The 13,752-nt window shown below is 35.6% G+C and overlaps 1 protein-coding gene across 1 annotated transcript; it reads right to left on the bottom strand.

Moving 5' to 3' along the window:
- Positions 1–11,471: 11,471 nt before the first annotated feature.
- Positions 11,472–12,821, bottom strand: LOC131646757 (protein WUSCHEL). The gene is made up of 3 exons (XM_058916720.1): positions 12,377–12,821; positions 12,215–12,294; positions 11,472–11,873 (listed from the first exon to the last, which is right to left on the bottom strand). The coding sequence occupies exons 1-3, from the start codon at positions 12,819–12,821 to the stop codon at positions 11,472–11,474; spliced, it is 927 nt and encodes a 308-aa protein (XP_058772703.1).
- Positions 12,822–13,752: the final 931 nt, after the last annotated feature.

Genomic DNA, 13,752 nt, shown 5'->3' with positions numbered 1-13,752 from the left:
CAATTTTTAGATCCATTATTAAAATATCTATTAGGGTGTTTAGAAATTGCAAAAACCACATTGGGGTAAGTTGGTACTGCTATTTAGGTTGTTTAGAATGAATAAAAGTAGTTTTGAAGTAGGATTTTGGGGTCTGCCATGGAAGTTGCAGAAAACTTCTTTGTAGGGGTGTTTCGGAAGTTCATTTCCGAAAACACCTCCATTCCCAGTTTCGGAAATGAACTTCCGAAGTGTATCAGAAATGCAATTTTTTTTAGTTTTTTCTGTTGTCTCGCATATTAATCGATTTCAATTGTTTTCAGGAACATGTCAGGCAACCAAGCACACATGAGACAGGGTAGAGAGACCCAGACTGCGTCGGCTAGACGCGAGCGGGCGGCGCAGCTGGCGTCGACGCAGGGACGGGGGCATGGCCGAGGACGTGTGCGAGTTCCCGTGGAGATGGACGAGGGTACCTCTACATCTGGATCGAGGATTCGTCTGGCTCGGGTATCTTCTTCCCGCCAGCGAGAGGAGGAGGAGGAGGAGGCAGTGACATACCATGAGGCGGAGGAGGTACCGGATGTCCACCCTCCACACAGGGAGGAGGAGGAGCAGGAGAAGGGCTACCCGGGAGGGCCCAGTGACACTTCTGTGCTGATTACCTACCACGAGCACGTTGCTTGGCGTATCTGGAAGGGAGAGGTATTTTTTATAATTTGCCCGACTATATTATTTAACCGTTTATAATTTAGCCGTTTATTCAATATTTTCTCAACGGTCTATTTAACATACTTTTTTATTTGTTTTTTTGTAACAGGAGAGAGAGCCTTTGAAAATGGTGAACCACTCCCGGAAGGTTTTCAGTCTGTTTAAACCAACTGCTGAGTGGTTTAATGACGCGGTGAGAGCTTTAGGGCTTAGTGGGCTCTGCATGACGGGGTATACCACCATCAGCCACGGCATGCAGGGGGCCTTTGTGGAGCGGTGGCACAGGGAGACGTCTTCTTTCCACTTTCCGGTTGGGGAGATGACGATCACCCTGCATGATGTGCAGTGTCTTCTCCACCTGCCGATCAGGGGGCGCTGTTGCACCACTCCCGGATCCAGAGGATCGAATCCAGTGAGTGGATGGCGCTCTATTTGGGTATGGAGCCCGAAGTTGCTGACTTTGAGTGCATCACGACAAATGGGCCTCATATCCGGTTCACCACACTGACCGCTTATTTCGAGCACCACCTGGTGGCGGCGGCCGAAACCGAGGATGCGGGTGACGACCTATTTACACAGTATCACCGTAGCTGCGCTCTCCGGTGCTGGTACATGTTTGTGGTAGGCGCTGCAATCTTTGTGGACAAGAGTGCAAGGTACGTCGACGTGACCTACCTCCGCTACTTCATGGACTTGACTACCGTTCACCAGTGGAACTGGGGTCAGCTACTCTGGCATACCTATACCAGAAGCTGAATGAGGCCTCCACTGGAGGACCAGGCAGTTGACCGGATCCTGCACACTACTTACGCTACGTTTCATTTTAATTGTTTCGTATTTATTTTTAATACATTATCGTGTTTGTGTTTCAGAGCTGGATCATCTCTTACTTCTCCCGCATCCACGACTTCCACATTGATCCTGAGTACGATGACGCCATGCCCAGGGCCGCCAGATACGTTCTCCAGAGGGGGAACAATGCAGTGGGACCATACCGTGGGTACCTCGACCGCACGATGCACGATGACGTCACTTGGAGGCCATTCAGAGACTACACCCATGTTGTCCCCTTTGACGGCATATCTTTATATTCTGGATGGTTGGCATGTGGGACCAGCACCATGGTCCGGTATCTCCCTGAGCGGTGCATGCGACAGTTTGGGTATGTGCAGATGATACCCAGGTCACCTTTTAAGGCTGCTCCCGACACAGTGACCTGAGTGCAGCTCATTGGCATATTTGAGGATTGGGAGCGTCATGTGGTACCGGAGGAGTATCGTCGCATTCGGGTCACCCAGGACTGACACAGTGTGGAGGGGTACGTCACATGGTTCTATCGGCTGTCACATCCTTTGCTGAGACCCAACGCTCCCGGCGCTCCTAGGCCAGCACACGAGGAGATCCTGGAGAACCAGTAGGCCGAGGATGACCACGTCATTGATCTCCTGCCGATCTGCCATCGGATAGAGATGCTTGGGCGGGACGCGTTGGATCGAGGTGTCGTTCATCTGGGTGGTCCAGAGGCAGTCGCCGTGATGGAGATGATCGTCACTGATGTGGGCCGTGCGGCGGCATACAGGCGGCAGAGGAGGTCCCAGGGAGAGAGGGTTAGGCATACCCAGTAGGGGTCCGAGTTTATTTTTTTTGTTTTCGGATTGTATCTTTCGCACACTATTACTATTTGGATCGGCTTGTATATATTATTTGGATTTTATTTATCATATTAGTATTTTCTGTTTATATGTCGCTTATTTTATTTGGCGTTTTCCTTTAATTAAAAATACGAGACTGTTTCGAAAAACATAAAAAAAAAACACAATTTCTGCATAATTCGGATGTGCATTTCCGAAACCCCCCAAAATCTGAAAAAAGGTGTTTTCGGAAGTACATCTTCGAAAACACCCCCCATTTGGTGTTTTCGGAGATGCACTTCCGAAGTCTGAGAAAATTTAAAAAAAATACTTCGGAAATGCATTTCCGAAGCAGGAGTAAAGTGGGGTTTTCGCTGGGGTTGACCCCATAGAGAGGTGGGTAAAGAAAAAACCTTCAACTATTCAATTATGTAGGTTAATATTTTCACTTAAAGTACCTCATAAAAAATACAACTACATAGGTTGGACAAACATATGTGAAATATTCCATTAAAAATAATCTATAGGAAAAATTTAGTGGTTTCTATTTTATTATGTAAGACTTTGGTTATCCTGATTTTTTTCCCTTTGGTTTGTCCTCTTAATCTAGTATATCCTTCTTTGTTGCTTACAAATAAAGTTGATTCACGACAAGTTTGGTAGGTCTTTTACAACAAATAAAAAATAATAATCATTTAAAAAAATTATAAACATGTCATAGCTAGGTTGGTGAAGAGAGCCATTGGAGAGAATACCCTCAAAGCAAAGGTGAGGAGAGAACACATTCATTCCTATTCCTAATAATTATAGTAGTAGTATGTGATAACTATTTCCAATGTAGGTTCAAACTTCAAAATATATACTCTCCTAGTTTGCATAGTCTAATTCTATTCTCTTTTAATTTCTCTACTTTAACGGACCTGTTTCTTGCCCTATTTATTTTTATGCAATTTCATAGTCCTATCCTTCTGTCATTTACACATAGCACCATAAAATCCTCAGAGAGATACACACAAATAAAGCTGTATCTCTATGAATAGCACAAAATAATAATAACAATTGGAGTGAGTAATAGAGAAAATAAAAACAAAATTTTCTACAGTACTTCAATGGTCCCCACTTCAATGTATGTCTACAGTACTTCTTTACTCTTACTCACGCGCTATACAAACATAAATAAAATGATATTAAAGTGGTTTTTTTATATCAAAATAGTACTAGTACTATGTATTAAGAGGAACAATTTTATTTTTAAGTATCACAAGTGCTTGGAGTTAAATTTACGTGAAATTCCCGTCAATAAATTACTTAATTAAAAAAAAAAAACAAATTTACGGTGCATTTGTTTAAAAATATTTTTTAGAAAAACTATTAGAATTAGCATTTTAATTTTAAACAAAATAAATTTTTTAATAAATCTTTTAACATCAATAATTAAAGTGTACGTAAAATCGATACATAAATTAATTTTCGATCTATTCAAAATTATATTTTTATCCGATTCATAAATTATATTTTTCCAATCCATAAATTATATGTGTTGCCTCAAGATTCTCTTTAATATTGTCATTTTAAATCTTATTTCTTCTGATCTTACCGGTTGATTAGAATATGAGGTGGACCAGAGACTTCGCGTACAATGTTGAAATCAAAAAGTAGGGGTGTACTTGCAAGACACTCCGGTGATAAAGTCAATAAGAGTGCAGAGATACGTGAGAGTATTTTGGATAAGATTTGAAAACCAGACCCTCTCAAATGAGAAGGTATTTATAATGTCCCAGCGCATGGCCGTTAGTCCCTATTTCTGAGCTGGGCATCTAGGATTTAGGCCTAAAAATAGGTAACTGACAGGAATTCCGCGTGGAAGCAGGGACGGCCAGCTCGTGCCCGTCATCCTAGATGACCTGCTCGGGCAAGGTGAAACTAACCGTTGGCGCGGGCAGGAGCGTAGTTCAAGGGCATCAGTGGTCTAGTTGGCCAAGTGGGCCAACCGGCCACGCGTGCCCTGCTGAGGGGCAGAAGGGAAAACGTCTTTTGTTGTCCCTACTGATTGGGCCAACTCTTTTGGAGCGTCCTAGACTCATAAGCGGATTGGGCCATGCTCAGCCATTGGGCCAGTCCAAAACATCTTCTCATCTTATCACACATCAAATACAGTAATTTCATTTCTACTACACTTATTTTATTCTCGTGTTAATTCTTAAGTTACAAACGTTTTGTCCTACAGAGCATCTCATGTATTAGCATTGATCGATAACATTTCTTTTTAACTTGACCAATACTTTTATGTCGCATAAAACCTTTGATGCCTTGTTCCATTTCAGCCTATCAATTTTATGATTTACACTATTTCCTATTTCTCCATTGTTATATATTACAGATCAAAAACATTTAAATTTTCTGACTTGACTTAGGAGGTGATATAATTTTGGGTTAATAGCTATTTACCCCCCTGCCATATAGGCGAGATTTGATTTTCCCCCTCTTAAAAAAAAAAATTTGTGATTCCCCCCTTGAGAAACCCAGATTCCAAATTGCATCCCCCCTCATGCTGACTTGGCCATGGAATCTTCATACCTGGCCTGCCAAGTGGCTTTTTCAATTTTTTTTTAAATCCACGTCATTTTTTCATTTTTTATATATTATTTTTATTATTACGTTTTTTATAATTGTTATTTTAATAATTTTTGTCATTTTTTCATTTTTTTATATATTATTTTTATTATTACGTTTTTTATAATTGTTATTTTAATAATTTTTATAAATTATTTTTATAAATTATTTTTATAGAGTATTTATTAGTTTTTATGAATTGTAAAAATTAATATTTGGGCCTAAGTCCTTATTTGTTGCATTAGAAGCCCATTTATAAGAGTCTGTTTTTAATTCAAAGGGTTGTGTGTGTGTTTGCTTTATAAAGACTCATTTTATCTTTGAAATAATCGATGTGGGACTCAGTAGCACTAACAAAAAACAATAACAACACCATCCACTTCATATATTCATACTGCTAATTTCTATGGAACAACAACAACAACCACCTCATGCACCCATCTTGTGTCCATGTCTAACTTAGTGCTTCATATTAAACAATTCATGAACTTGATACCTAGTCATGCAAAATTAATTGTTGAATACAAAGTTCCTATTGAGATCATTACATGAGAACCAGATTGTAATCTAGTTTTGTATGTCCAAGGGTATGGCCTAATCTTCTTTTGGCTCATGGTGAACCAAAAACAACTAAACAAGCTCCTTCCTATCCAACTTGGCTAGCTGCAATGAATGATGAATATGCCTTGCTACTAGTTGTAATTGAAGAAAGCAATGAGAGGGGTGTTTGAAATAGAATCATTAGTTGGGAAATTGCTTCAGCAACTTGCTAGCAAACAAACAGTGATTGTTAGTGTGTATGATACAACAAATCATACACATTCAATTCCCATGTATGGTTCTGATGTATCCGGCGATGAGTTCTATCATGTGAGCTTTCTTAACTTTGGAGATCCTTTCAGGAAGCATGAGATGCACTGCAGGTAAGAAATATGCTGCAAAAAGTTTGGTTTTTTTTCCTTTCAAAGATATGCTATCTAAGAACTGTTATGACATTAAGGTTTGATGCTGACACAGGTTCAAGCAGAAACCTCCATGGCCGTGGTATTTTAGGTGAGTTGATATACGAGCATAATTTCCAAAGTATATCCATTCCATGGCTTCTTCATCCGTGACCGTGCTCTTAAACTGAAATTTTCAGGGATGATGAATATGCTCATGGACACTGATCTCGACGTACAAAGACAAACCTTATCTTCATTTCAGCACCAAAGCTTGTTTTCAGATACCATACTTCTATGGCTGTTGTTATTGTTTTTTGTTAGTGCTGCTGAGTCCCACATCGATTATTTCAAAGACAAAATGAGTCTTTATAAAGCAAACACACACACATCCCTTTGAATTAAAAACAGACTCCCATAAATGGGCTTCTAATGTAACAAGTAAGGGCTTAGGCCCAAACATTAATTTTTATAATTCATAAAAACTAATAAATACTCTATGAAAATAATTTATAAAAATTATTAAAATAACAATTATAAAAAACGTAATAATAAAAATAATATATAAAAAAATGAAAAAATGACGTGGATTTAAAAAAAAAATAAAAAAGCCACTTGGCAGGCAAAGTATGAAGATTCCATGGCCAAGTCAGTATGAGGGGGGATGCAATTTGGAATCTGGGTTTCTCAAGGGGGGAATCACAAATTTTTTTTTTAAGAGGGGAAAAATCAAATCTCGCCTATATGGCAGGGGGGTAAATAGCTATTAACCCTATAATTTTTTACTTTCACCTCTAGCGTATAAATATTTTTCATTTTGATGAACTTACATTCCTTATATTCTATCGTACTTTTGTTTAGGTGAAAGTCATGTGATTCTAAGACTTGTCTCCAAAATTTCAACCTTTCATTTAAATTCTATATCGACTCTTAAAGTAGGACTATATCATCTTCAAAAAACATATATCTCAGTGTTAGCTCTTTGATGTGTTTTGTGAGTATATCCAAAATTAAAATAAAAAATAGGGACTTAGAGTTTAATTCTGGTAAAATTCTATTGTAATGAGGAAATCGTCTATCTCTTCACCCTATGTATTCATTTTAGTCGATACCCCTTCATACATATCTTGGATAATTTAAATATAGACAACTCCAATCTATTTCTTCTCTAAAATTTTCCATAAAATCTCTCTATGCACTCTAGTATACAAATTTTACAAGTCAATAAAAATTAAATACAAGTCTTGTTGGTCCATCGGATACTACTCTATCACACGTTGTAGTAGATATATCGCTTCCATGGTCGACCTCGAAAATGTAAAACCAAATTGATTCTTAGTAACTTGAGTATTTTTCTTAGTCTCTGTTCAATCCCTTTTTTTCCCAATTTCATGGTATGACTCATTAGTTTAACCCCCTATAATTTACATAATTTTGTATATATCTGTTATTCTTATAGATTGGATACTTTGACCTTATAATCTCGTTAAAGAGTTTGGTAAGTGAATCAACGCATGTATCTTCAATAATTTTTTACACTATAATATGCATGTTGTATGGCCTAACCGCCTTATTGTTACTCATCATTTTCAATTATTTTGTTTCTTCATATTTTTTAATCTAACGGTAGTATAGTTATAGTTTAATTTTCTTCTCTAATGTCAAGTATGTTAGATCTAGTAAGATATCATATTCTTAATTAAAAAAAATGTCTTCCACTTATCCTTTAAACATTTTTCTTGAACCAAGACTTTTTCTTATTCATCTTTAACATACTTCTCTTTTCTAAATCTCCTGTCTTTCATTCTTTTCCCTTATCAAGTTTATAAATACATTTTTTTCCTCCATGCTTTCTAAAAATTGGTATAATTCGTCAAAAGATTAGGTTCTTGTTTTATTCGTGGTATTCTTGGTTTCTTTCTTAGCATTCTTATACTTTTTCAACTTTCAATATTTTTACACCTAGACCATTATTTAAAACATTCATTTTTAATCAAACTTTACCCGAAACACTTATATTCTACCACCAATTTTTTTACCCCTAGGTCCAAAACCTCTTGATTCTACCAATGTGTCTTTAATTACTTTTCTAATTTGTTGAGTCATCTTGTCTCACATATCATTTGCACATTTTATGATTGTATGAATCCTCTCACCAAGATCTTGTGTTTGAAACTCCCTTGTTTTTCACCTTTTAAATGTCACCACTTGATCCGTTGAGCTCTCATAAGACTTCTTCTCTTTTCTCTCCTCTTAACTGTTACATTCACAACCAATATTCTATAATGGATAATTGAATTCTCTCCCACTATAATTTTATGGTCCAAATAATTTTATCTAACTTTCTAATAAGAAAAAAAATCTATCTGAAAACATGTTAATAACAACAAAAAAAAATTAAAAATAGATAATATCAAAATAAAATATAAAAAATAATATTATAAATTAAACAAGACCTGAAAAAAAACTTAACAATCAACTGTTCAAATAAAGACCGAACCCGACTAACTCGACAAAGTGACCCGAAGCCACTCAATAATGATAAATATAAACAAATTAAACATGAAAGAATCACTAACTTCCAGCACCAACCATTTATAAAAAAGTTATATCAAATACAAATAACAACTTTTAATAGTAATCAATAAATGATCAACAGACTCCTCATCTATAAAAGTCATACAAAGTCTCATCTGGATCAATAAAAACGGGCCTCTTAAACATATTTTTGGTGAGTAGAAATTGTCAAAAGAAAATAATGATATAACCGAACCAATATTGAAAATTATTACATTTCAAGTAGTGACTACTTTATTTATTTTTTTAATAGGCAATGGAATATATAGGGAAAGATGGAGTATTCCACCCAAATAAAAGAGTCAATTCAAACGAAAAACCTCTACATCATAAATCAAGAGAAAGGCAGAGTATTCCAAATAAAAGAGTCAATACAACAACCAATGTAAATAAAAAATAGCAACAACAAACCAAAAAGAAACAGTACATAGAATTGATGTGTCGCCATACTACAAAGAAACAGAAGATGGAGACTTAGAAGAAAAGACTATGACTAAACCCCCCACCACATAAAAGAGACCTAAAGCTTAAAACCACAGCTCCAAAAAAACTGCACAACCAAGAACCACCGACCTCCCCCAAAACAATACCAAAACCTATTACGGCAACAACCATCAACCTCTACGAACGAAGATCCTAAGCCCAACCCTGCACTGAACCAAAAGGCTGCTACTACTGCACCGAAACAGCTTCAAACCTGACTGATACTACACCTCACCAAACCAACAAAACAGAAACAACAACAGTCACATGGAGCTACAACAGAACCAACCTGGACAGTGTAAGCGCACCCACCAGTATCCAATCACCTAAGCCTAAAGCAAATAAGCGGGTGTAAGCTCCATGTATGGAAATTACATCCAGAATTAATTTTACAATAGGATTGCAGCCATAACCACGCATCACCGATTATCTTGGTTAAGCACTCATCGAAGATAAACGAATCATCTTTGAAAATGATTGCGTTTCGCTTTAACCAAATACTCAAAACTGTCGATAACCAAATAACCGCCATCACCTTCCTTTTAGCCGCACACTTCACCTTATCGAAATGGTAGAAAAAAATTAAAGAATTCCAACATCGATAGATCCTTCACCGATCCTAACCACTCAAAAACCTTACTCCATATAGCCAAAACAGTTTTACAACCTCCTAAGAGATGAGGAAGATTTTCCTCCTCTGTTAAACAAAACACACAATTCCACCCCAAGAAATTAGAATACCACCGAAAATCAGACCGAAGCGTATAAATGCCTTCCACATCTCTAGCCCACTTGAAACTGTAATACACCCTCTCTCCCTTAAGAGCAATCTGCGAAACGGTATCGGAAAAATCATATCAAGACTGCTCCTGAATTCTACTACTATCCATGACCATAGACTGAAGATTCCAATTCCACTCTAAACCTGTCCAGCAACCCGCCTCTGCCACTGTTGCCTTGTCATTCACCGCTTCTATAAAGATATCCGGAAAAGCCTCCATAAAGGATTTATCGCCACCCCATTTGGCGAACCAAAAGGGAGTATCCTTTCCATTCCCCACACAACAGTTAACCGACCCGGCAAAGTGATTTTCCAAAAGATTGACGTAATTATCAGAGGTCAAAAGATCCTCCCACCATATTAGATTTGAGTTAACCACCACACTTTTATCACCAATGAGGATTTTTTAATTCCGTATTCACATATCTACTATTAAGGATATTTCTCCACACCGCATTCTTCTCCGTCAATATCCTCCATTTCCACTTGCCTAATAACACAACATTCATTATTTATTATTTATAGTGACTACTTTATTCCTATCAAAATAAAGTATGATTATGGACAATATATAATAAGGACATTATTATATAAAATAACATTATTATTACTTGAAATGTAGCAAGTTAACATTATTAATGAGGATTTCTTTTTCCATCCCATGCTCTTCTTACGCACCACCGAATTGATAAAATTGGCCTCTTGCTTCCGTAGATGTATCTTCGAAAGCATTTTTTTTTTTAAAAAATTGGTTTTTTTCGTAGATGCATCTACGGAAGATTTCATAAACTTAATTTTCCAATTAATTTGGGGTTTTCTAAATTAATTTGTAACTTAATTTGGGATTTTCCTAATTAATTGAGAATTCCAAATTTCACTTTGTTTTAACGATTATCTAAATGTAATTAAACTTAATTAATTTGGAATTTTCCCAATTAATTGGAAAAAATCTTTCGTAGATGCCTCTACGAAAAAGCTTGATGGGTTGTGTCAATAGAGTGTTTCATAAATGTATTTACGGAACTTGATATTTTCCTAATTAATTGAGAAAATCTCAAATTTCACTATATTTTATACGCTTCCGTAGATACATCTACGGAAGAAATCAATATTTATAAAAATATATGGTGTTAATGGATGTACTACGGAAGCTGGGACAAAATTGAAATTTTGCGTGGTGTATAAGAAAAGCTTGTTCACATAGAAGAATAACATTATATATTCAATTTCACACCCAAAAACCTTCATCTAAAAAATATGTCATTAATGCGTCACTGATTCATAGAAAACGATGGAGCACTGTTCTTTTATGCACCTCATTGCACTAGTTACAAGCCAAATATGATTACTACAACAACCACTTGAGTGAGTTGTTGGTTAATCTTTTATGCATCATTAAACTTTTACTAACATTCCAACATCATCACTTTTTTCTGTTTTATCATTTTCTAAACCCAATCATTTGAATTAGAACAAATTAATGAAAAGAATGTTTCTAGACAACAAAATAACACAACAATAATTATAATTATTAATAATAATAATTAGTCAGTATCATTCCAATTAAGTTACCAACTCGACACGTGTCAAGTTAGGAACATCTCTTAACTAAAACCAGAAATAAACTAACTTCACATTCATTAATTAACCTTAATAACTTACATAACCTAAACTCGTTATATATAAATAGCATATATGATTAATAAGTAAATTAAGCTTAATCTTGAAATCTTCAAATCTTGAAACTAAGCCTATTCAATTAGCATAATCTGGTGACCTACGAGTGTAAGAGTTGAGGCTAAGTTCCAAGGAAGTAGTACGAGAAGCATTGATGAAACCATGATCTTCACCTTGATACCAACCATGAGCAGCAGCATAGTTAGATGAATTTGATTTCAGGTTACAGTATCCACCATGAATGTCTTCACCATGCATAGGAAATAAAGGAAGGGTTTCAATCTCAGGTGAACCATTTTCATATTCTTCTTCTTCCATGATTTCATCATTGGTTGTTATTTTTTCAAATATATTAGCATAAGGTGAAGAAGAATATGGATCAACATGATGAGGATGATGATGATGACCAATCCATCCTAAGTGGTTGTTCATGGTGCTTCCAACTTGACTACTGCTACATCCAGCTGATATTGTACAACACTCCTAAGAGTAAAAAAAAAAAAATCAAAACTTAATACTATTAAAATTAAATGGTTCAAGATTTTGCAGAAGAAAAAAATATATATGTGACATGTCTAAAGCTATATACCTAAGAGTAGAGTTTTAATATTCTGTAAAAGTAGTAACTAGTGAAAGTGAAATCTTGTTGGTGACATTATTACAAGTATTATATGAAGTTCTTAATTCTTAATCTTATTATGGAAGTTTTATGGACTGTTTCTCTTTATATCAAATCTCACATGGATGCATTACAAATTAAAGAAGCTACATGAATATTGAACAATGAAGAAAAATGGCTAGAAGAATATATATAAACTTACCCTAAAACTCTTCTCCATAGGCACAGATCCATAACCTATAGCAACCATCTCAGCAGAAGAACATGAAGCAGAAGAAAGCCCTATAATAAAAACACAAAAATGAATATAAGTATATATTTATATATGTATATAGTATTTAATCAAATTTGTTTGGAACTATACCAGAAGATGAAATGTTGTAATTGGAATGGTTGGTGTGAAGAATGGATTGTTGTTGTTGTTGTTGTTGTTCATGATCAGGTTTCCAGTTAGGAGAAGCAATAGAGATATTATTAGGAGGTCTTTGAATGATGGGAAGAACATTAACATCAGAAGTGAACCTTTTCTTCTGTCTTTCTCTAGCTTTATGGTTTTGAAACCAATAAAACACATTTTTTCCTTCAATCTTACCGTACTGTCTTAACCTAGCAGAGATCCTCTGAATCTGTTCAGCACTTGGTGATCTTATTCCATTGTTGTAGTAAAGATCCTTCAATATTCTTATCTGGTCTGTTGTTGGTGTCCACCTTGTACTACTTTGTCTGCTCATAAAACCACTCCCTTTTCCACTACTGCCACCTCCTCCATTTTCCTGATCATTTTGTTGCTGTTGTTGAGGTTGTTCCATCTTGTTTTGTTGGACTGAAAACAAGAACAAAACAAACACAAAAAAACAAAAGAAAAGAGGGTAGGTGAATGAGTAGTAGTGAGTACTACTTACTATTACCACTGCATGAAATGTATTGGTGTAGGTTGTAATTATATAGTAGCATATATATAATATATAATGATATAGAGAGAGCATGCACATTGCACATGGTACATGGAGTGATAAAGAGAGAAAATCAGAAAAGATATCTGGGAGAGAAGGACTGATGTTGACAGAGAGGTGTTCATAAAAAGGGAAGGGACAAAAGAGAGCTTAGAAAGTGACCAGGAATTTACTTGGATCAAAAGGTATTGTCAATTATCATTTATCAGATTTATCAGATATACTATACTATATTATAAAATAATATAAACAAAGTGTTTAATTAAATATTTTAATTTGAGAAAAAGGGTATGTATGTATGTAATGTAATGTTTGTATTGTATGAAATGATATGATATATTGAAAGGAAAGAAAAAAGTAGATGTTACTGAATGAATGAAGGAATGAATGGTAATAGAAGAATGATGCTAGTGTGATTTGGGAGTTCAATAGGTTCTTCTTTTGATGGAGAAAATCAGACATGGCCCCTACATGAAAATATTATTTTTCTATAGCTACTAAGATATTGTTGTACTAGAATTAAAAAAGTGAAGGGTAAAAATGTATTTGTGACTATCAACTTAGTATATGAATCTCATATGGGTCCCAATATTAGGGTTTTTTCCAAATATTCTAAAGTTGTATCAGAAAGTAGAGCTTTTAGAATTGTACTTTTGAAGCAGTGGTGGAATTGATGATATATGCTTGAGTTTGATGAGCAAACAAGACTACATATTGTGGTTTTTGTATGGTACAATTTCTAAATATGTGTCACAGAGATTTTTGAATTATATACAGTTTCTTGAGA

The sequence above is a fragment of the Vicia villosa genome, linkage group LG2 (assembly GCF_029867415.1).
Source record: "Vicia villosa cultivar HV-30 ecotype Madison, WI linkage group LG2, Vvil1.0, whole genome shotgun sequence".
In the NCBI taxonomy this organism is placed as follows: domain Eukaryota; kingdom Viridiplantae; phylum Streptophyta; class Magnoliopsida; order Fabales; family Fabaceae; genus Vicia; species Vicia villosa.
This window is presented reverse-complemented; position numbering and strand designations above follow the sequence as displayed.

Bases quoted from the DNA above. Each gene is read 5' to 3' on its own strand.
- LOC131646757 (XM_058916720.1), bottom strand. From the start codon at position 12,821: ATGGAACAACCTCAACAACAGCAACAAAATGATCAGGAAAATGGAGGA. The intron at 12,295-12,376 runs GTATAGTTCCAA...TTTTTATTATAG, and splicing joins TTACAACATTTCATCTTCTG to GGCTTTCTTCTGCTTCATGT. The intron at 11,874-12,214 runs GTAAGTTTATAT...TACTCTTAGGAG, and splicing joins CTATGGAGAAGAGTTTTAGG to TGTTGTACAATATCAGCTGG.